Source organism: Salmo salar, chromosome ssa23 (assembly GCF_905237065.1).
Source record: "Salmo salar chromosome ssa23, Ssal_v3.1, whole genome shotgun sequence".
NCBI classification, from domain to species: Eukaryota; Metazoa; Chordata; class Actinopteri; order Salmoniformes; family Salmonidae; genus Salmo; species Salmo salar.
Window position 1 is genome coordinate 12,856,384 of NC_059464.1, and position 15,417 is coordinate 12,871,800.

General features: G+C 43.5%; 1 protein-coding gene across 8 annotated transcripts in view; it reads right to left on the reverse strand.

The window, feature by feature from the left end:
• Window positions 1–15,417, reverse strand: part of LOC100380722 (exocyst complex component 2) — a 100,509-nt gene that overhangs the window by 582 nt on the left and 84,510 nt on the right. For all 8 annotated transcript variants that reach the window (XM_045705928.1, XM_045705934.1, XM_045705930.1 and 5 more), the window contains 6 exons: window positions 13,186–13,302; window positions 10,936–11,077; window positions 1,944–1,999; window positions 1,273–1,395; window positions 594–655; window positions 158–217 (listed from right to left, as the gene is read on the reverse strand). In XM_045705928.1, the coding sequence (XP_045561884.1) occupies window positions 158–217; window positions 594–655; window positions 1,273–1,395; window positions 1,944–1,999; window positions 10,936–11,077; window positions 13,186–13,302 (560 nt within the window). The remainder of the gene's footprint in view (window positions 1–157; window positions 218–593; window positions 656–1,272; window positions 1,396–1,943; window positions 2,000–10,935; window positions 11,078–13,185; window positions 13,303–15,417) is intronic.

The following is a 15,417-nucleotide window of genomic DNA, read 5'->3' on the forward strand; positions in this document are numbered from 1 at the left end:
GAGAGGAGAGAGAGGAGAGAGAGGAGAGAGAGAGAGAGAGAGGACAACAAGAGACAGAGGGAAAATAATAGGTAGAATCATCCCCACTGTACTGTGCAGGTTAGCATTTTCCATCATGAATCTTGTTCTAGTGGCAGCTTGAACCTTGATGACTTACTTTTTGTCTGCTCCGTTGTGTAGCTGGGGAAGGACCTCCAGAGCCTGCTTGAAGCTGGCGCTGAAACAAGATATACACAGTTAACACTACACCACACATACCAACAAACTATACTACACACAGAAGGAGAAAGAGACATACCATAACACAAAGACTCATTTTAAGTCACAGAACCTGATTAAACTAGTTGGATTGCTGGTAAAGTTCTGCTTTCGCTTCCTTTTCCATATACCACCAGGTAATGATGACTAGAGGTGTGGGGAAGATGAATGTGATTTACAGGAATGAAAGTGAGAGTAATGTATAATCTCTGTAATTCATGTACATTTGTATAGTATGCACAGTGTATGGAAGTGTAGTGTATGTGTACGTGTGGTAAACAGGTGTGTAGTGGTGTACTACAGTACAGTGTCAGTGAGGGTTCTATGGGCCTTACTGGCTCTCAGATGACAGGTAGGAGGCTACAGCATCTCTCAGAGAATCTATCTCCAAACGGGCCTGCAGAGAGAGAAAGAGAGGGATGAAAGAGGATAAAGAGAAAGAAAGGAATGGATAAATGCATATACGGATATACTTAGGGTACTTAAAGTATCAACATTTAAGGCTGTAGAGTGAGCAGTATATAGTAGTTTCACGAGTCAGGATATGACCCAGATGCAGACACAGGAGGTGAATAGTTCGACACTCCGAACATTTATTATACAAAGGGGCAGGCAAAGGGCAGGTCGAGGGCAGGCAGTAGTTCGTAATTCAAGGCAGGGTCAAACAGGGACAGAATGGCAGGCAGGCTCAGGGTCAGGACAGGCAGAAAGGTCAGATCCGGGAAGAAAACACACTGGTAAGACCTGACAAGACAAGACATACTGGCAACAGACAAACATAAAACGCAGGTATGAATACACAGGGGATAATGGAGGAAAAATAGGAGACACCTGGTGGGGGGTGGAGACAAGCACAAGACAGGTGAAACAGATCAGGGTGTGACAAGTAGGTAGTACAGCTGGTTTGGAAGAGGTAGTTGGGGGTTACTGTGGTCAGTAAAAGAGGGTAAATCCCCGCACAATTGGCCCATTTAACTTACCCGAGAGAGTGGCAAACTGAAAGTGTGTGTGTACCTGTATGGCTCCGTTCTTGCTGAAGGAGGAGACACACTGCATCAGGCGACTCATCTCTTCCGCCACACCCTCAATGATTCTAGTCAAAACCCTGGGAACTAGGTCCTTAGACACTGTAAAGACCTAAAAGAGAGAGAGAGGAGTAGATTGGAGGTGTCCACTGATTCAATGAATTATGCAGTCTACTGATTTAACGTAAGTAACGGTGAGAGGTTCTAGTCAATGTACAGAAAAGCAGTGGTCTAAGGCACTGCATCGTAGTGCTAGAGGCGTTACTACAGACCCGAGTTCATTCCCGGGCTGTGCTACAACCAGCCGTGGCTGGGAGTCCCATAGGACAGTGAACAATTGGCCCATCATCGTTTTACTTGGCTCATCTCTCCCTAGCGACTCCTTGTGGCGGGCTGGGTGCCTGCAGGCTGACCCTGGTCGCCGGTTGAACTGTGTTTCCGCCGACACATTGGTGCGGCTGGCTTCCGGGTTAAGCTGGCGGGTGTTAAGGAGTGCAGTTAGGCGGGTCATGTTTCGGAGGACACATGACTCCACCTTCGCCTCTCCCGAGCCCGTTGGGGAGTTGCAGTGATGAGACAAGAACGAAATATGGGGAGAAAAGTAAAATACAAAAAATAAAATACATTTTAGTCATGCATGTCTTCGAGTACAAGAATTACCTCTGCATGGACAGTGATGATGTTCACCAAGGCTTCTTTCAGGTAGTTCCTCACACCTGTAGGAGAGTAGTTTCACAATGACATCAAAACCCAGTCCAACACCCAAACCTGATCAAATGAAAATGATCCCAGACCAAACATTGACACGTTTTCTTTCACTATAAGACCAGAGTAAAATGGAGTGGGCGTGGAACAAAAGTTGTGTCAAGCTTGGAGTTCTATTTTTGTCTGGCGTTAAGGCGGCACTAGTGTCAAACACACATTCATTTGCAATTTCAACCTACTAAAGCCAGCACTCTGCTACTTTCTGTTGAGCAAGGATTGGTCATTTACCGGTCTTATACCAGCATTGTGACTTTTTTTATCCTGGCAATTTTATGATATCATTAAAATGTACATGTATTTATTGTTGTTGTTGTTTAAAACAAAACAACAGATTGCTTTTTTTGTAAACATTTTTTTTTATACTTAACTTATTAGAATGATTCACTGTCCTGGCTTTATTGTGAGATCGTCCGTGGTGCGCATGCAATGCAACTTCTGGAGAAGTGTGAATGTCCTCTGATTTGTTAGATGGTTATGATTATGTTTATAAAATTAGATTTGGCAGCAGTATAACATTGAGTGGGCATTCTACTTTTTTCTTTATATTGGTTCTTTGTGCAGCTACTGTGAAAAGTTTGGATGTGTGTAACACCCTCCATAGTCTGCATTGTTTTAATATTATATGCACACAGTGAGAAATGATGGTGCCTGTTAGTGTATTTAGACAGAGCCTATTTGAAACAAATGGTTTCAATTGTTTAGAATTTGATTAGAATTATTCGCTCTCGGGGCCTCCCGCTTGAGGCGTCACTACAGACCATGGTTCAATCCCAGCTGGCCGTGACTGGGAGACCCATGAGATGGCCCACAATTGACCCAGTGTCGTCTGGGTTAGGGAAGGGTTTGGCCAGCCGGGATTTCCTTGTCCCATCGTGCTCTAGTGACTCGTGGTGGGCCAGGCGCCTGCAAGCTGACTTCGATCACCAGCTGAACGGTGTTTCTTCCGACACATTGGTGCGGCTGGCTTACGGGTTAAGTGAGCAGTGTGTCAAGAAGCAGTAGGGCTTGGCTGGGTCGTGTTTCGGAGGACGCATGGCTCCAGACCTTCGCCTCTCCCAAGTCAGTAGGGGAGTTATAGCGATAGGACAAGACTAACTACCAATTGGATATCACGACAAAGGGGTAAAAGTACAAAAAAATATACATAGTTGAAGTCGGAAGCTTTCATACACTTAGGTTGGAGTCAATAAAACTCGTTTTTCAACCACTCCATACATTTTTTGTAAACAAACTCTAGTTTTGGCAAGTCGGTTAGGACATGTACTTTGTGCATGACAAGTCATTTTTCCAACAATTGCTTACAGACAGATTATTTCACTCTATCACAATTCCAGTGGGTCAGAAGTTTTCATACGCTAAGTTGACTGTGCCTTTAAACAGCTTGGAAAAATCCAGAAAATTATGTCATGGCTTCAGAAGCTTCTGATAGGCTAATTGACATCATTTGAGTCAATTGGAGAGTACCTGTGGATGTATTTCAAGGCCTACCTTCAAACTCAGTGCCTCTTTGCTTGACATCATGGCAAAATCAAAAGAAATCAGCCAAGACCTCAGGAAAAAATTGTAGACCTCCACAAGTCTGGTTCATCCTTGGGAGCAATTTCCAAACGCCTGAAGATACCACGTTCATCTGTACAAACCATAGTACGCAAGTATAAACACCCTGGGACCACACAGCCGTCAAACTGCTCAGGAAGAAGACGCGTTCTGTCTCCTAGAGATGAACGCACTTTGGTGCGAAAAGTAAAAATCAATCCCAGAACAACAGCAAAGGACCTTGTGAAGATGCTGGAGGAATAAAGTACAAAAGTATCTATATCCACAGTAAAACGAGTCCTATATCAACATAACCTGAAAGGCCGCTCAGCAAGGAAGAAGCCACTGCTCCCAAAACTGCCATAAAAAAGCCAGACTACGGTTTGCAACTGCACATGGGTACAAAGATCGTACTTTTTGGAGAAATGTCCTCTGGTCTGAAGAAACAAAAATAGAACTGTTTGGCCATAATGACCATCATTATGTTTGGAGGAAAAAGGGGGATGCTTGCAAGCTGAAGAACACCATCCCAACCGTGAAGCACGCGGGTCAGCAGCATCATGTTGTGGGGATGCTTGGTTGCAGGAGGGACTGGTGGACTTCACAAAATAGATGGCATCATGAGGGAGGAAAATTATGTGGATATATTGAAGCAACATCTCAAGACATCAGTCAGGAAGTTAAAGCTTGGTCGCAAATGCATCTTCCAAGTGGACAATGACCCCAGGCATACTTCCAAAGTTGTGGCAAAATGGCTTAAGGACAACAAAGTCAAGGTATTGGAGTGGCCATCACAAAGCCCTGACCTCAATCCTATAGAAAATTTGTGGGCAGAACTGAGAAAGCGTGTGCGAGCAAGGAGGCCTACAAACCTGCCTCAGTTACACCAGCTCTGACAGGAGGAATGGGCCAAAATTCACCCAACTTATTGTGGGAAGCTTGTGGAAGGCTACCCGAAACGGTTTGACCCAAGTTAAACAATTTGAAGGCAACACTTCCAAATACTAATTGAGTGTATGTAAACTTCTGACCCACTGGGAGTGTGATGAAGTAAATAAATAATTCTCTCTACTATTATCCTGACATTTCACATTCTTAAAATAAAGTGGTGACCCTCACTGACCTAAGACCTGCCATTTTTACTAGGATTTTGGCTAAGGCACATGTAAACTTCCGACTTGAACTGTGTGTGTATGTATATATATATATATATATATATATATATATATATATATATATATATATATATATATATATATATATATATATATACACACAAGCTCAGCAAAAAAAGAAACGTCCTCTCACTGTGAAGTGCGTTTATTTTCAGCAAACTTAACATGTGTAAATATTTGGATGAAAATAGAAAGATTCAACAACTGAGACATTAACTGAACAAGTTCCACAGACATGTGCCTAACAGAAATGGAATAATGTGTCCCTGAACAAAGGAGGGGTCAAAATCAAAAGTAACAGTCAGTATCTGGTGTGGCCACCAGCTGCATTAAGTACGGCAGTGCATATCCTTCTCATGGACTGCACCAGATTCGCCAGTTCTTGCTGAGATGTTACCCCACACTTCCACCAAGGCACCTGTGAGTTCCCGGACATTTCTGGGGGGAATGGCCCTAGCACACACCCTCCGATCCAACAGGTCCCAGACGTGCTCAATGGGATTGAGATGCGGGCTTTTCGCTGGCCATGGCAGAACACTGACATTCCTGTCTTGCAGGAAATCACACACAGAACGAGCAGTATGGCTGGTGGCATTGTCATGCTGGAGGGTCATGTCAGGATGAGCCAGCAGGAAGGGTACCACATGAGGGAGGAGGATGTCTTCCCTGTAACACACAGCGTTGAGATTGCCTGCAATGACAACAAGCTCAGTCCAATGATGCTGTGACACACTGCCCCAGACCATGACAGACCCTACACCTCCAAATTGATCCCGCTCCAGAGTATAGGCCTCGGTGTAACGCTCATTCCTTCGACGATAAACGCGAATCTGACCATCACCCCTGGTGAGACAAAACCGCGACTCGTCAGTGAAGAGCACTTTTTGCCAGTCCTGTCTGGTACAGCGACGGTGGGTTTGTGCCCATAGGCGACGTTGTTGCCGGTGATGTCTGGTGAGGACCTGCCTTACAACAGGCCTACAAGTCCTCAGTCCAGCATTTCTCAGCTTATTGCGGACAGTCTGAGCACTGATGGAGGGATTGTGCGTTCCTGGTGTAACTCAGGCAGTTGTTGTTGCCATCCTGTACATGTCCCACAGGTGTTTAATGCGGAAGTACCAATCCTGTGCAGGTGTTGTTACACGTGTTCTGCCACTGCGAGGACGATCAGCTGTCCGTCCGGTCTCCCTGTAGCGCTGTCTTAGGCGTCTCACAGTACGAGCATTTCAATTTATTGCCCTAGCCACATCTGCAGTCCGCATGCCTCTTTGCAGCATGCCTAAAGGCACGTTCACGCAGATGAGCACGGACCCTGGGCATCTTTCTTTTAGTGTTTTTCAGAGTCAGTTGAAAGGCCTCTTTAGTGTCCTAAGTTTTCATAACTGTGACCTTAATTGCCTACCGTCTGTAAGCTGTTAGTGTCTTAACGACTGTTCCACAGGCGCATGTTCATTAATTGTTTATGGTTCATTGAACAAGCATGGGAAACACTGTTTAAACCCTTTACAATGAAGATCTGTGAAGTTATTTGGATTTTTTCTAATTTTGAAAGACAGGGTCCTGAAAAAGGGACGTTTCTTGTTTTGCTGAGTTTATATACACACACTACCGTTCACAAGTTTGGGGTCACTTAGAAATGTCCTTGTTTTTGAAAGAAAAGCAATTTTTTTGTCCATTAAAATAACATTAAGTTGATCAGAAATACAGTGTAGACATTAATGTTGTAAATGACTATTGTAGCTGGAAACAGTTGATTTAAAAAAAATTGAATATCTACATAGGCGTATAGAGGCCCATTATCAGCAACCATCACTCGGTGTTCCAATGGCACGTTGTGTTAGCTAATCCAAGTTTATCATTTTAGAAGGCTAATTGATCATTAGAAAACCCTTTTGCAATTATGTTAGCACAGCTGAAAACTGTTGTTCTAATTAAAGAAGCAATAAAACTGGCCTTCAGAAACAAAAAACTTTATTCTGAAACTCGTCAGTCTATTCTTGTTCTGAGAAATGAAGGCTATTCCTTGCGAGAAATTGCCGAGAGGACAAGTACATTAGTGTCTAGTTTTAGAAACAGACGCCTCACAAGTCCTCAACTGGCAGTTTCATTAAATAGTACCCACAAAACATCAGTTTCAACATCAAGAGTGAATTCCTCTGTCCAGTGTCTGTGTTCTTTTGCCCATCTTAATCTTTTCTTTTTATCAGCCAGTCTGAGATATGGCTTTTTCTTTGCAAATCTGCTGAGAAGGCCAGCATCCCGGAGTCACCTCTCCACTGTTGACGTTGAGACTGGTGTTTTGCGGGTACTATTTAATGAAGCTGCCAGTTGAGGACTTGTGAGGTGTCTGTTTCTCAAACTAGACACTCTAATGTACTTGTCCTCTTGCTCAGTTGTGCACCGGGGCCTCCTACTTCTCTTTCTCTTCTGACTGGAGCCAATTTGCGCTGTTCTGTGAAGGGAGTAGTACACAGCGTTCTATGAGATCTTCAGTTTCTTGGCAATTTCTCGCATGGAATAGCCTATATTTCTCAGAACAAGAATAGACTGGCGAGTTTCAGAAGAAAGTTATTTGTTTCTGGCCATTTTGAGCCTGTAATCGAACCCACAAATGCTGATGCTCCAGATACTCAACTCGTCTAAAGAAGGCCAGTTTATTGCTTAATCAGAACAAGAGTTTTCAGCTAACATATTTGCAAAATGGTTTTCTAAAGATATATTAGCCTTTTAAAATGCTAAACTTGGATTAGCTAACACAACGTGCCATTGGAACACAGGAGTGATGGTTGCTGATAATGGGCCTCTGTACACCTACGTAGGTATTCCATCAAAAATCAACTTTTTCCATCTACAATAGTCATTTACAACATTAACAATGTCTACAATTGTTAATGATCATAAGCCATGCAATTACTTAGAACAATGTGGACTGCAAACAGGTTCAAGTTAACGTATTTAGCAAAGATGGGATAAGTCTACATGTTGTTATGTTGTTTCTGTAAGCTATTTTACAAACTATAACGGACTAACATTGGAATTGGAATTGATGAAAATGCAATACATAAAATACACAACTTGAAGCAACCACGTATTTAGCTATGGAGCACATTCTCATTGGCCAGTGAGGGGCCAAGTTTCGACACACCTATAACTGGTTTATTCATCAAAACCCAGCCCTTTGGCGCCACAGCCAGCAACGTCGGCCATAATTCTGGATGTGAAAATAGCAAAAATAGTTCTGACACAGCCCTGAACCTATTGCGCTACCGTCAGCACTTAGATTTAACATTTTGTTAGATCTGTCCAAAAAATGCCCCTGGTCTTGGTCTTTCTAATGAGAAAGTGGTTTAAAGACCCACATTCACTCTGGGGAATGGTGGATGAATCTATAAATATAGTCACCACTAACAAGCCATGTTGAAAACACAATAGAAGAGTTGTAGCTGGTGTCTGGCACTTTAGGTTAGGTTAATACTTCCAAGGGGCGCTGTGAGAGTAATACCACGAGAAAACAAAATACCAAAACCAGTGAAAGTCTTGCTCTGTTTCCGCGGGTAATGGTTTGCAGTATGCCCACACTAATCACACACACATATAGGCTAGGCCTACACACGCTAAGCCAGTGAAAGTATCATATCCTATTCCTTATAGTTGTGGTTATTAAGCCCAAATGTTCCTGTTTCACTATTAGCAGAACACAGACACACACTTTCACTCCTTGGAGCATTTTGGAGGTGGGGGAGTGGGGTTATGTCAAACACACACACCGATTAACTTCCTGTTCCGTAAGGTACGTAAACCACCAAGTTTCACCTGGTCTCACTGCACATCCGTGTGCTTGTGTGTTTGTGTGTGCATGGACTTTTGCACACACACCCAAAACCACAGACCATAATGATATATTGTCCATGTCACTACTTATATCAGATCAATTTAGATTGTGTGTGTACGGAACGAAGATTCACTGAGAATTCAATGTTTGACATTTCCTGCACTGTGCAGATGACACACACAAGGAGCTCCCCCACCCACAAAAACAAACAACTTCTTAAGAGAGAATAGACAGAGAAAATGAGAGAGAGAGAGAAAATGAGAGAGAGAGAAAATGAGAGAGAGAGAGAAAATGAGAGAGAGAGAGAGAGAGAGAGAGAGAGAGAGAGAGAGAGAGAGAGAGAGAGAGAGAGAGAGAGAGAGAGAGAGAGAGAGAGAGAGAGAGAAAAAACATACAAAGGGTAGACATCAAGCCCATCGAGTAGACTCATATTTGAACCCCTGGCTAAGTGCATCCAAGCACTGTTTACAGTAACACTTCAAACAGGCACACAGAGACATTACAGTATGTACTCCACATATGACATACATATAAACCACAAAACACACACAGGGCTGCTCAGACAGTCCCCTGAATTCCCCTGACAGTGGTCAGGTTTAGTATATTTGGAGGTAAGCCAAAAGACTACATACAGTGCCTTCGAAAAGTATTCAGACCACTTGATGAAATAATTTGTTCCCCTCAATCTACACAGAATTCCCCATAATGACAAACCAAAAACAGGTTTTTATAAATTTCTGCTAATTTATAAATTTTTTTAAACAGAAATATTCCATTTACATAAGTATTCAGACCCTTTCCTTAGTACTTTGCTGAAGCACCTTTGTCAGCGATTACCACTGAGTCTTCTTGGGTATGATGGTACAAGCTTGGCACACCTGTATTTGGGGAGTTTCTCCCATTCTTCTCTACAGATCCTCTGAAGGTCTGTCAGGATGGATGGGGAGCGCTGCTGCACAGCCATTTTTAGGTCTCTCCAGAGATGTTCGATCGGGTTCAAGTCCGGGCTTTTCATTAAAGGACAATCAGAGACTTGTTCCGAAGCCACTCCTGCGTTGTCTTGGCTGTGTGCTTAGGGTCGTTGTCCTGTTGGAAGGTGAACCCTCGCCAAGTCTGAGGTACTGAGTGCTCGCTTCATCTTCCCTCAATCCTGACTTGTCTCCCAGTCACTACCTCCAAAAAACATCCCCACAGCATGATGCTGCCACCACCATGCTTCACTGTAGGGATGGTGCCAGGTTGAATCCAGATGTGACACTTGGCATTCAGGCCTAAGAGTTCAATCTTGGTTTCATCAGACCAGAGAATCATGGTCTGAGAGTCTTTAGGTGCCTTTTGGCAAACTCCAAGCGGGCTGTCATGGGCCTTTTACTGAAGAGTGGCTTCCGTCTGGCCACTCTACCATAAAGGCCTGACTGGTGGAGTGCTGCAGAGATGGTTGTCTTTCTGGAAGGTTCTCCCATCTCCACTGAGGAACTCTAGAGCTCTGTCAGAGTGACCATCAGGTTCTTGGTCACCTCCCTGACCAAGGCCCTTCTCCCCCGATTGCTCAGTTTGGCCGGGCAGCCAACTCTAGGAAGAGTCTTGGTGGTTCCAAACTTCTTCCATTTCAGAATGATGGAGGCCACTGTGTTGTTGGGGACCTTCAATGCTGCAGAAATGTTTTGGTACCCTTCCCCAGATATGTGCCTCCACACAATCCTGTCTCGGTGCTCTACGGACAATTCCTTCGACCTCATGGCTTGGTTTTTGCTCTGACATGCACTGTCAACTGTGGGACCTTATATAGACAGGTGTGTGCCTTTCCAAATCATGTCCAATCAATTGAATTTACCACAAGTGGACTCCAAATCAAGATGTAGAAACATCTCACAGGATCCACCTGAACTCAATTTAGAGTCTCATAGCAAAGGGGCTGAATACTTATGTAAATAAGGTATTTATGTTTTTCAATTTTGCAAAAACATTTTTTTTTTCACTTTGTCATTATGGGGTATTCTGTGTAGATGTGTAGATTTTTTTATTTAATCAATTTTAGAATAAGGCTATAATGTAACAAAATGTGGAAAAAGTCAAGGGGTCTGAATATTTTCCGAAGGCACTTTAGGTCAGGGGTTATTATGGGTAAACCCCCCTCTCTCTGTCACACCTGTGGCTTAGCGCAGGAACTCAACATTGCGAAGGCTGAAAACATTTGGGAAATTGCATTTTAAAAGTCTATCACAGTGCAGAGGCCGTTAATTTGTGTTTGTTTGAATCCTGGCCATAGTGCATAATGTCCTGCGATTAAGGTGTGCAGTCCCTCCAATTGAAGTAGACAGCATAGATCTGTGTGTGTGTATACCTGTGGGTGTACTGCAGTCCCTCCAGTCGAAGTGTCCAGCATAGATGCCTGGTTCCAGGGATCCTACGATGGGATCAGACTTCCTCTCGATATAGGCATCAAACAAACTCTCATCCAGCTCCTTCACCGCATGTACAGTCACCTGGAAACAGAGGTAGAGACAAACCTAATTAACACAGCTACACAGACACTAACCCGGGAGCAGATAAAAAAAAAAACATGTATTTAGAAATCCCTTCTAACATCAGCAGTTGTCACAAAGTGCTTTGACAGTAACTTTATTGATGGTCTTATAGTCACAATATACACTGCTCAAAAAAATAAAGGGAACACTTAAACAACACAATGTAACTCCAAGTCAATCACACTTCTCTGAAATCAAACTGTCCACTTAGGAAGCAACACTGATTGACAATAAATTTCACATGCTGTTGTGCAAATGGAATAGACAACAGGTGGAAATTATAGGCAATTAGCAAGACACCCCCAATAAAGGAGTGGTTCTGCAGGTGGGGACCACAGACCACTTCTCATTTCCTATGCTTCCTGGCTGATGTTTTGGTCACTTTTGAATGCTGGCGGTGCTTTCACTCTAGTGGTAGCATGAGACGGAGTCTACAACCCACACAAGTGGCTCAGGTAGTGCAGCTCACCCAGGATGGCACATCAATGCGAGCTGTGGCAAGAAGGTTTGCTGTGTCTGTCAGCGTAGTGTCCAGAGCATGGAGGCGCTACCAGGAGACAGGCCAGTACATCAGGAGACGTGGAGGAGGCCGTAGGAGGGCAACAACCCAGCAGCAGGACCGCTACCTCCGCCTTTGTGCAAGGAGGAGCAGGAGGAGCACTGCCAGCCGTGCAAAATGACCTCCAGCAGGCCACAAATGTGCATGTGTCTGCTCAAACTGTCAGAAACAGACTCCATGAGGGTGGTATGAGGGCCCGACGTCCACAGGTGGGGGTTGTGCTTACAGCCCAACACCGTGCAGGACGTTTGGCATTTGCCAGAGAACACCAAGATCGGCAAATTCGCCACTGGCGCCCTGTGCTCTTCACAGATGAAAGCAGGTTCACACTGAGCACGTGACAGACGTGACAGAGTCTGGAGACGCCGTGGAGAACGTTCTGCTACCTGCAACATCCTCCAGCATGACCGGTTTGGCGGTGGGTCAGTCATGGTGTGGGGTGGCATTTCTTTGGGGGGCCGCACAGCCCTCCATGTGCTCGCCAGAGGTAGCCTGACTGCCATTAGGTACCGAGATGAGATCCTCAGACCCCTTGTGAGACCATATGCTGGTGCGGTTGGCCCTGGGTTCCTCCTAATGCAAAACAATGCTAGACCTCATGTGGCTGGAGTGTGCCAGCAGTTCCTCCAAGAGGAAGGCATTGATGCTATGGACTGGCACGCCTGTTCCCCAGACCTGAATCCAATTGAGCACATCTGGGACATCATGTCTCGCTCCATCCACCAACGCCACGTTGCACCATAGACTGTCCAGGAGTTGGCGGATGCTTTAGTCCAGGTCTGGGAGGAGATCCCTCAGGAGACCATCCGCCACCTCATCAGGAGCATGCCCAGGCGTTGTAGGGAGGTCATACAGGCACGTGGAGGCCACACACACTACTGAGCCTCATTTTGACTTGTTTTAAGGACATTACATCAAAGTTGGATCAGCCTGTAGTGTGGTTTTCCACTTTAAGTTTGAGTGTGACTCCAAATCCAGACCTCCATGTGTTGATAAACTGGATTTCCATTGATTATTTTTGTGTGATTTTGTTGTCAGCACATTCAACTATGTAAAGAAAAAAGTATTTAATAAGATTATTTCTTTCATTCAGATCTAGGATGTGTTATTTTAGTGTTCCCTTTATTTTTTTGAGCAGTGTAGTTCCCTAGGCAAAAACAAGGTTTTAAAAACCCAATAAACTGCCCTGAGAGGCTTTGAACCAACTGCTACAGGCCGCTCAGCTGTTTTTACGGGAAGATCCAACCAATATGTGAGAGAGAGAGAGAAAGAGACTGACTCAGAGATCTGACATTTAAGTGTTTAAAGAGAAAGTGAGAGTAATTGCTCTGCCCTAAAACATAAACTTCTTTCTCATCATATCTTTGGTGACAAACATTCTTCTTCACAGAAGAAAACTAAAACACCAAAATATCTAAGGGGCCAGTTAACTGTTTGTTGTTTCTGGCACACAGAAGGCTAAAGTTGCAGCTTCCCAAGGTTGTGTGTGTGAGTCCTCTCTACTCACCCGTGTGATCTTCTCAGTCCCGGTGAATCCGTGTTTCTCAAAGTGTTCAGCCAGATTAAGGAAGGTGTGTTTCTCCAGGTACTGACAGTTACTGAGGATGATCAGCAGACGCTGCTCCTACACACACGCGCAAGTACACATACAAACACACACAAACACACAGAATTTTAAGGTCAGAACATTGGATTTGTCATATTGAGTGTTCTCTGAACATCTATCTGCCAGTAATCTCATCACCAACTCTAACCCTGTTTTACTGGAATTGACTGATATCCTGTTTTACTGCATACTACACACTCCAGGTTTCCCTCTGATACAAGTTAAATGATAACAGCTACTGACATGATTAGCGTAACAGGTAGGGTTCACTCTTAACACTAGAACCGCCATAGGCCAACGGCCACTGACCTTTGATTTTGTACATTTAAAAAAACAGCCCCTTCCTAAAAAACCTGTCCTGCTCCTTCCCTGACTTTTCCTAAATGTTTGTATTTTACACTGCTCATTTGTCAGAATTTTGAAATCACAAACAGAAAAGTATTTCTAGCCTTTTTACCATTTGTTCCCACACCTATTCCCAACTTAACCCGCCAAGACAATGTGCTGTAGGACGTTGGTACCCAGTCAGGTGCTAATGAGTCTCTCTCTCCTCACTGAATAAATGACAAAATGGGTGAATGGGCGATGATTGTGCACCTTACTTCACAATTTAATTTAAATTAGGCCTAACTGAACGATAAGGAAGGTGAAGAGGTTGATTTAATTTAGAAAGACAATAGTGTAATGATGAGTGTAATGAGGAGTTTGTGTTATGCCTATTTAAATCGGCAGCCAATAATTTGACAATAACCTCAAGGAGTGGGGGTGAGGCCAAGTGTACTAATCTGGAGGAAGTGTTTGGAGTCTAAATAAAATATCGTTGGGTCCCAGGTGGAGTAAAATGAGTTGGTTGACCCTCGAATGGTATACTTATTTTTTTCTAATTTTAGTAAGAGCATCAAATCTTTGAGCCAAAGAAAAGCTAAGGGTGGATTTATAGATTTACAATCCAATAAACTCCTTCTGCGGGTCAACAGAGAGGCAAAGGCAATAGCATCTAGCTGTCTTTTGGTCAGGGAAGGATTGTTGTTTGGTACTCCAAAAATAGCAATTTTTGTACTAGGCTGCAACTCTATATCAAATGCTTCAGAAAGGGTTTTAAATATAGTGGACCAATAGCCTACCAGACGGGGACAGGACCTGAACATGTGAGTCAAGTCCGCCAAGGAGCTTTTACACCGGTCACATGTACCACGTTTGGGTAGAATTTGTAAATCTGGCCTTACTGAAATGGATACAGTGAAGTACCTTAAACTGTATAAGGCTGATTAAAAGGAGCTTCCATTTACCCTAAGTAAGGCACTATTCCAGACTTTGTCAGAGATCTCTCCACCAAGTTCTTTTCCCCACTCAGATCAGATTTTATTAAGTGACGGGTTATCAAGGGACATGAACGATTATCTAAAAAATATGGAAGATGAGTCACTTTAGTTGAAAAGGTGTTTTCAAAAAAGGGCATCCAAACTCGATCCGGGTGATAGAATTGGAAAGGCGGGGCTTTGAGTGCACATAAACTGGCGGATTTGGAAATACTTAAATAAACTTGAATGGGGTAGATTCAATTAGATAGAAAGGTCATCGAAATTAGCAAAGGTGCCATCAATATAAAGGTAATTAAACTTAGTAAGGCCATTCCACTGCCACAGTCTAAAAGCTGAATTTGCCTGGAAAGAAGAGTTGATTATTACATATATGACCTTGAATAGAGAAATCACAGAATTTAAAACGTTGACGGAATTCAGTAAAACATTTTTGAGTATTGACGACAATTGGATTGGATATGTAGTGCGAAGCTAAAATAGAAAGATTGGAGGTAACTACAGCTGACAAAGAGGAAGAGAAACAGGAGTTGCTTCTGTTTGACACCAGTCAGTTTCTATGGTGCGAAGCCAGTAAACAATATTTTCTATATTTCGCTGCCTAGTAATAATACATAAAGTTATGAAGGGCTAGTCCTCCATGTGTAACATCTCTCTGGAGGAATGCTTTTTGTATTCTTGGATTCAGACTGCCCCATTAAAAAAAATATTTAAAACAGACATTGGAACAAATACTGAAACTTGGGCAATACATTCCTCTTAATACAATTCACTTTACCAGCTAAAGTAAAATGGAGAATACTCCATCTCTGAA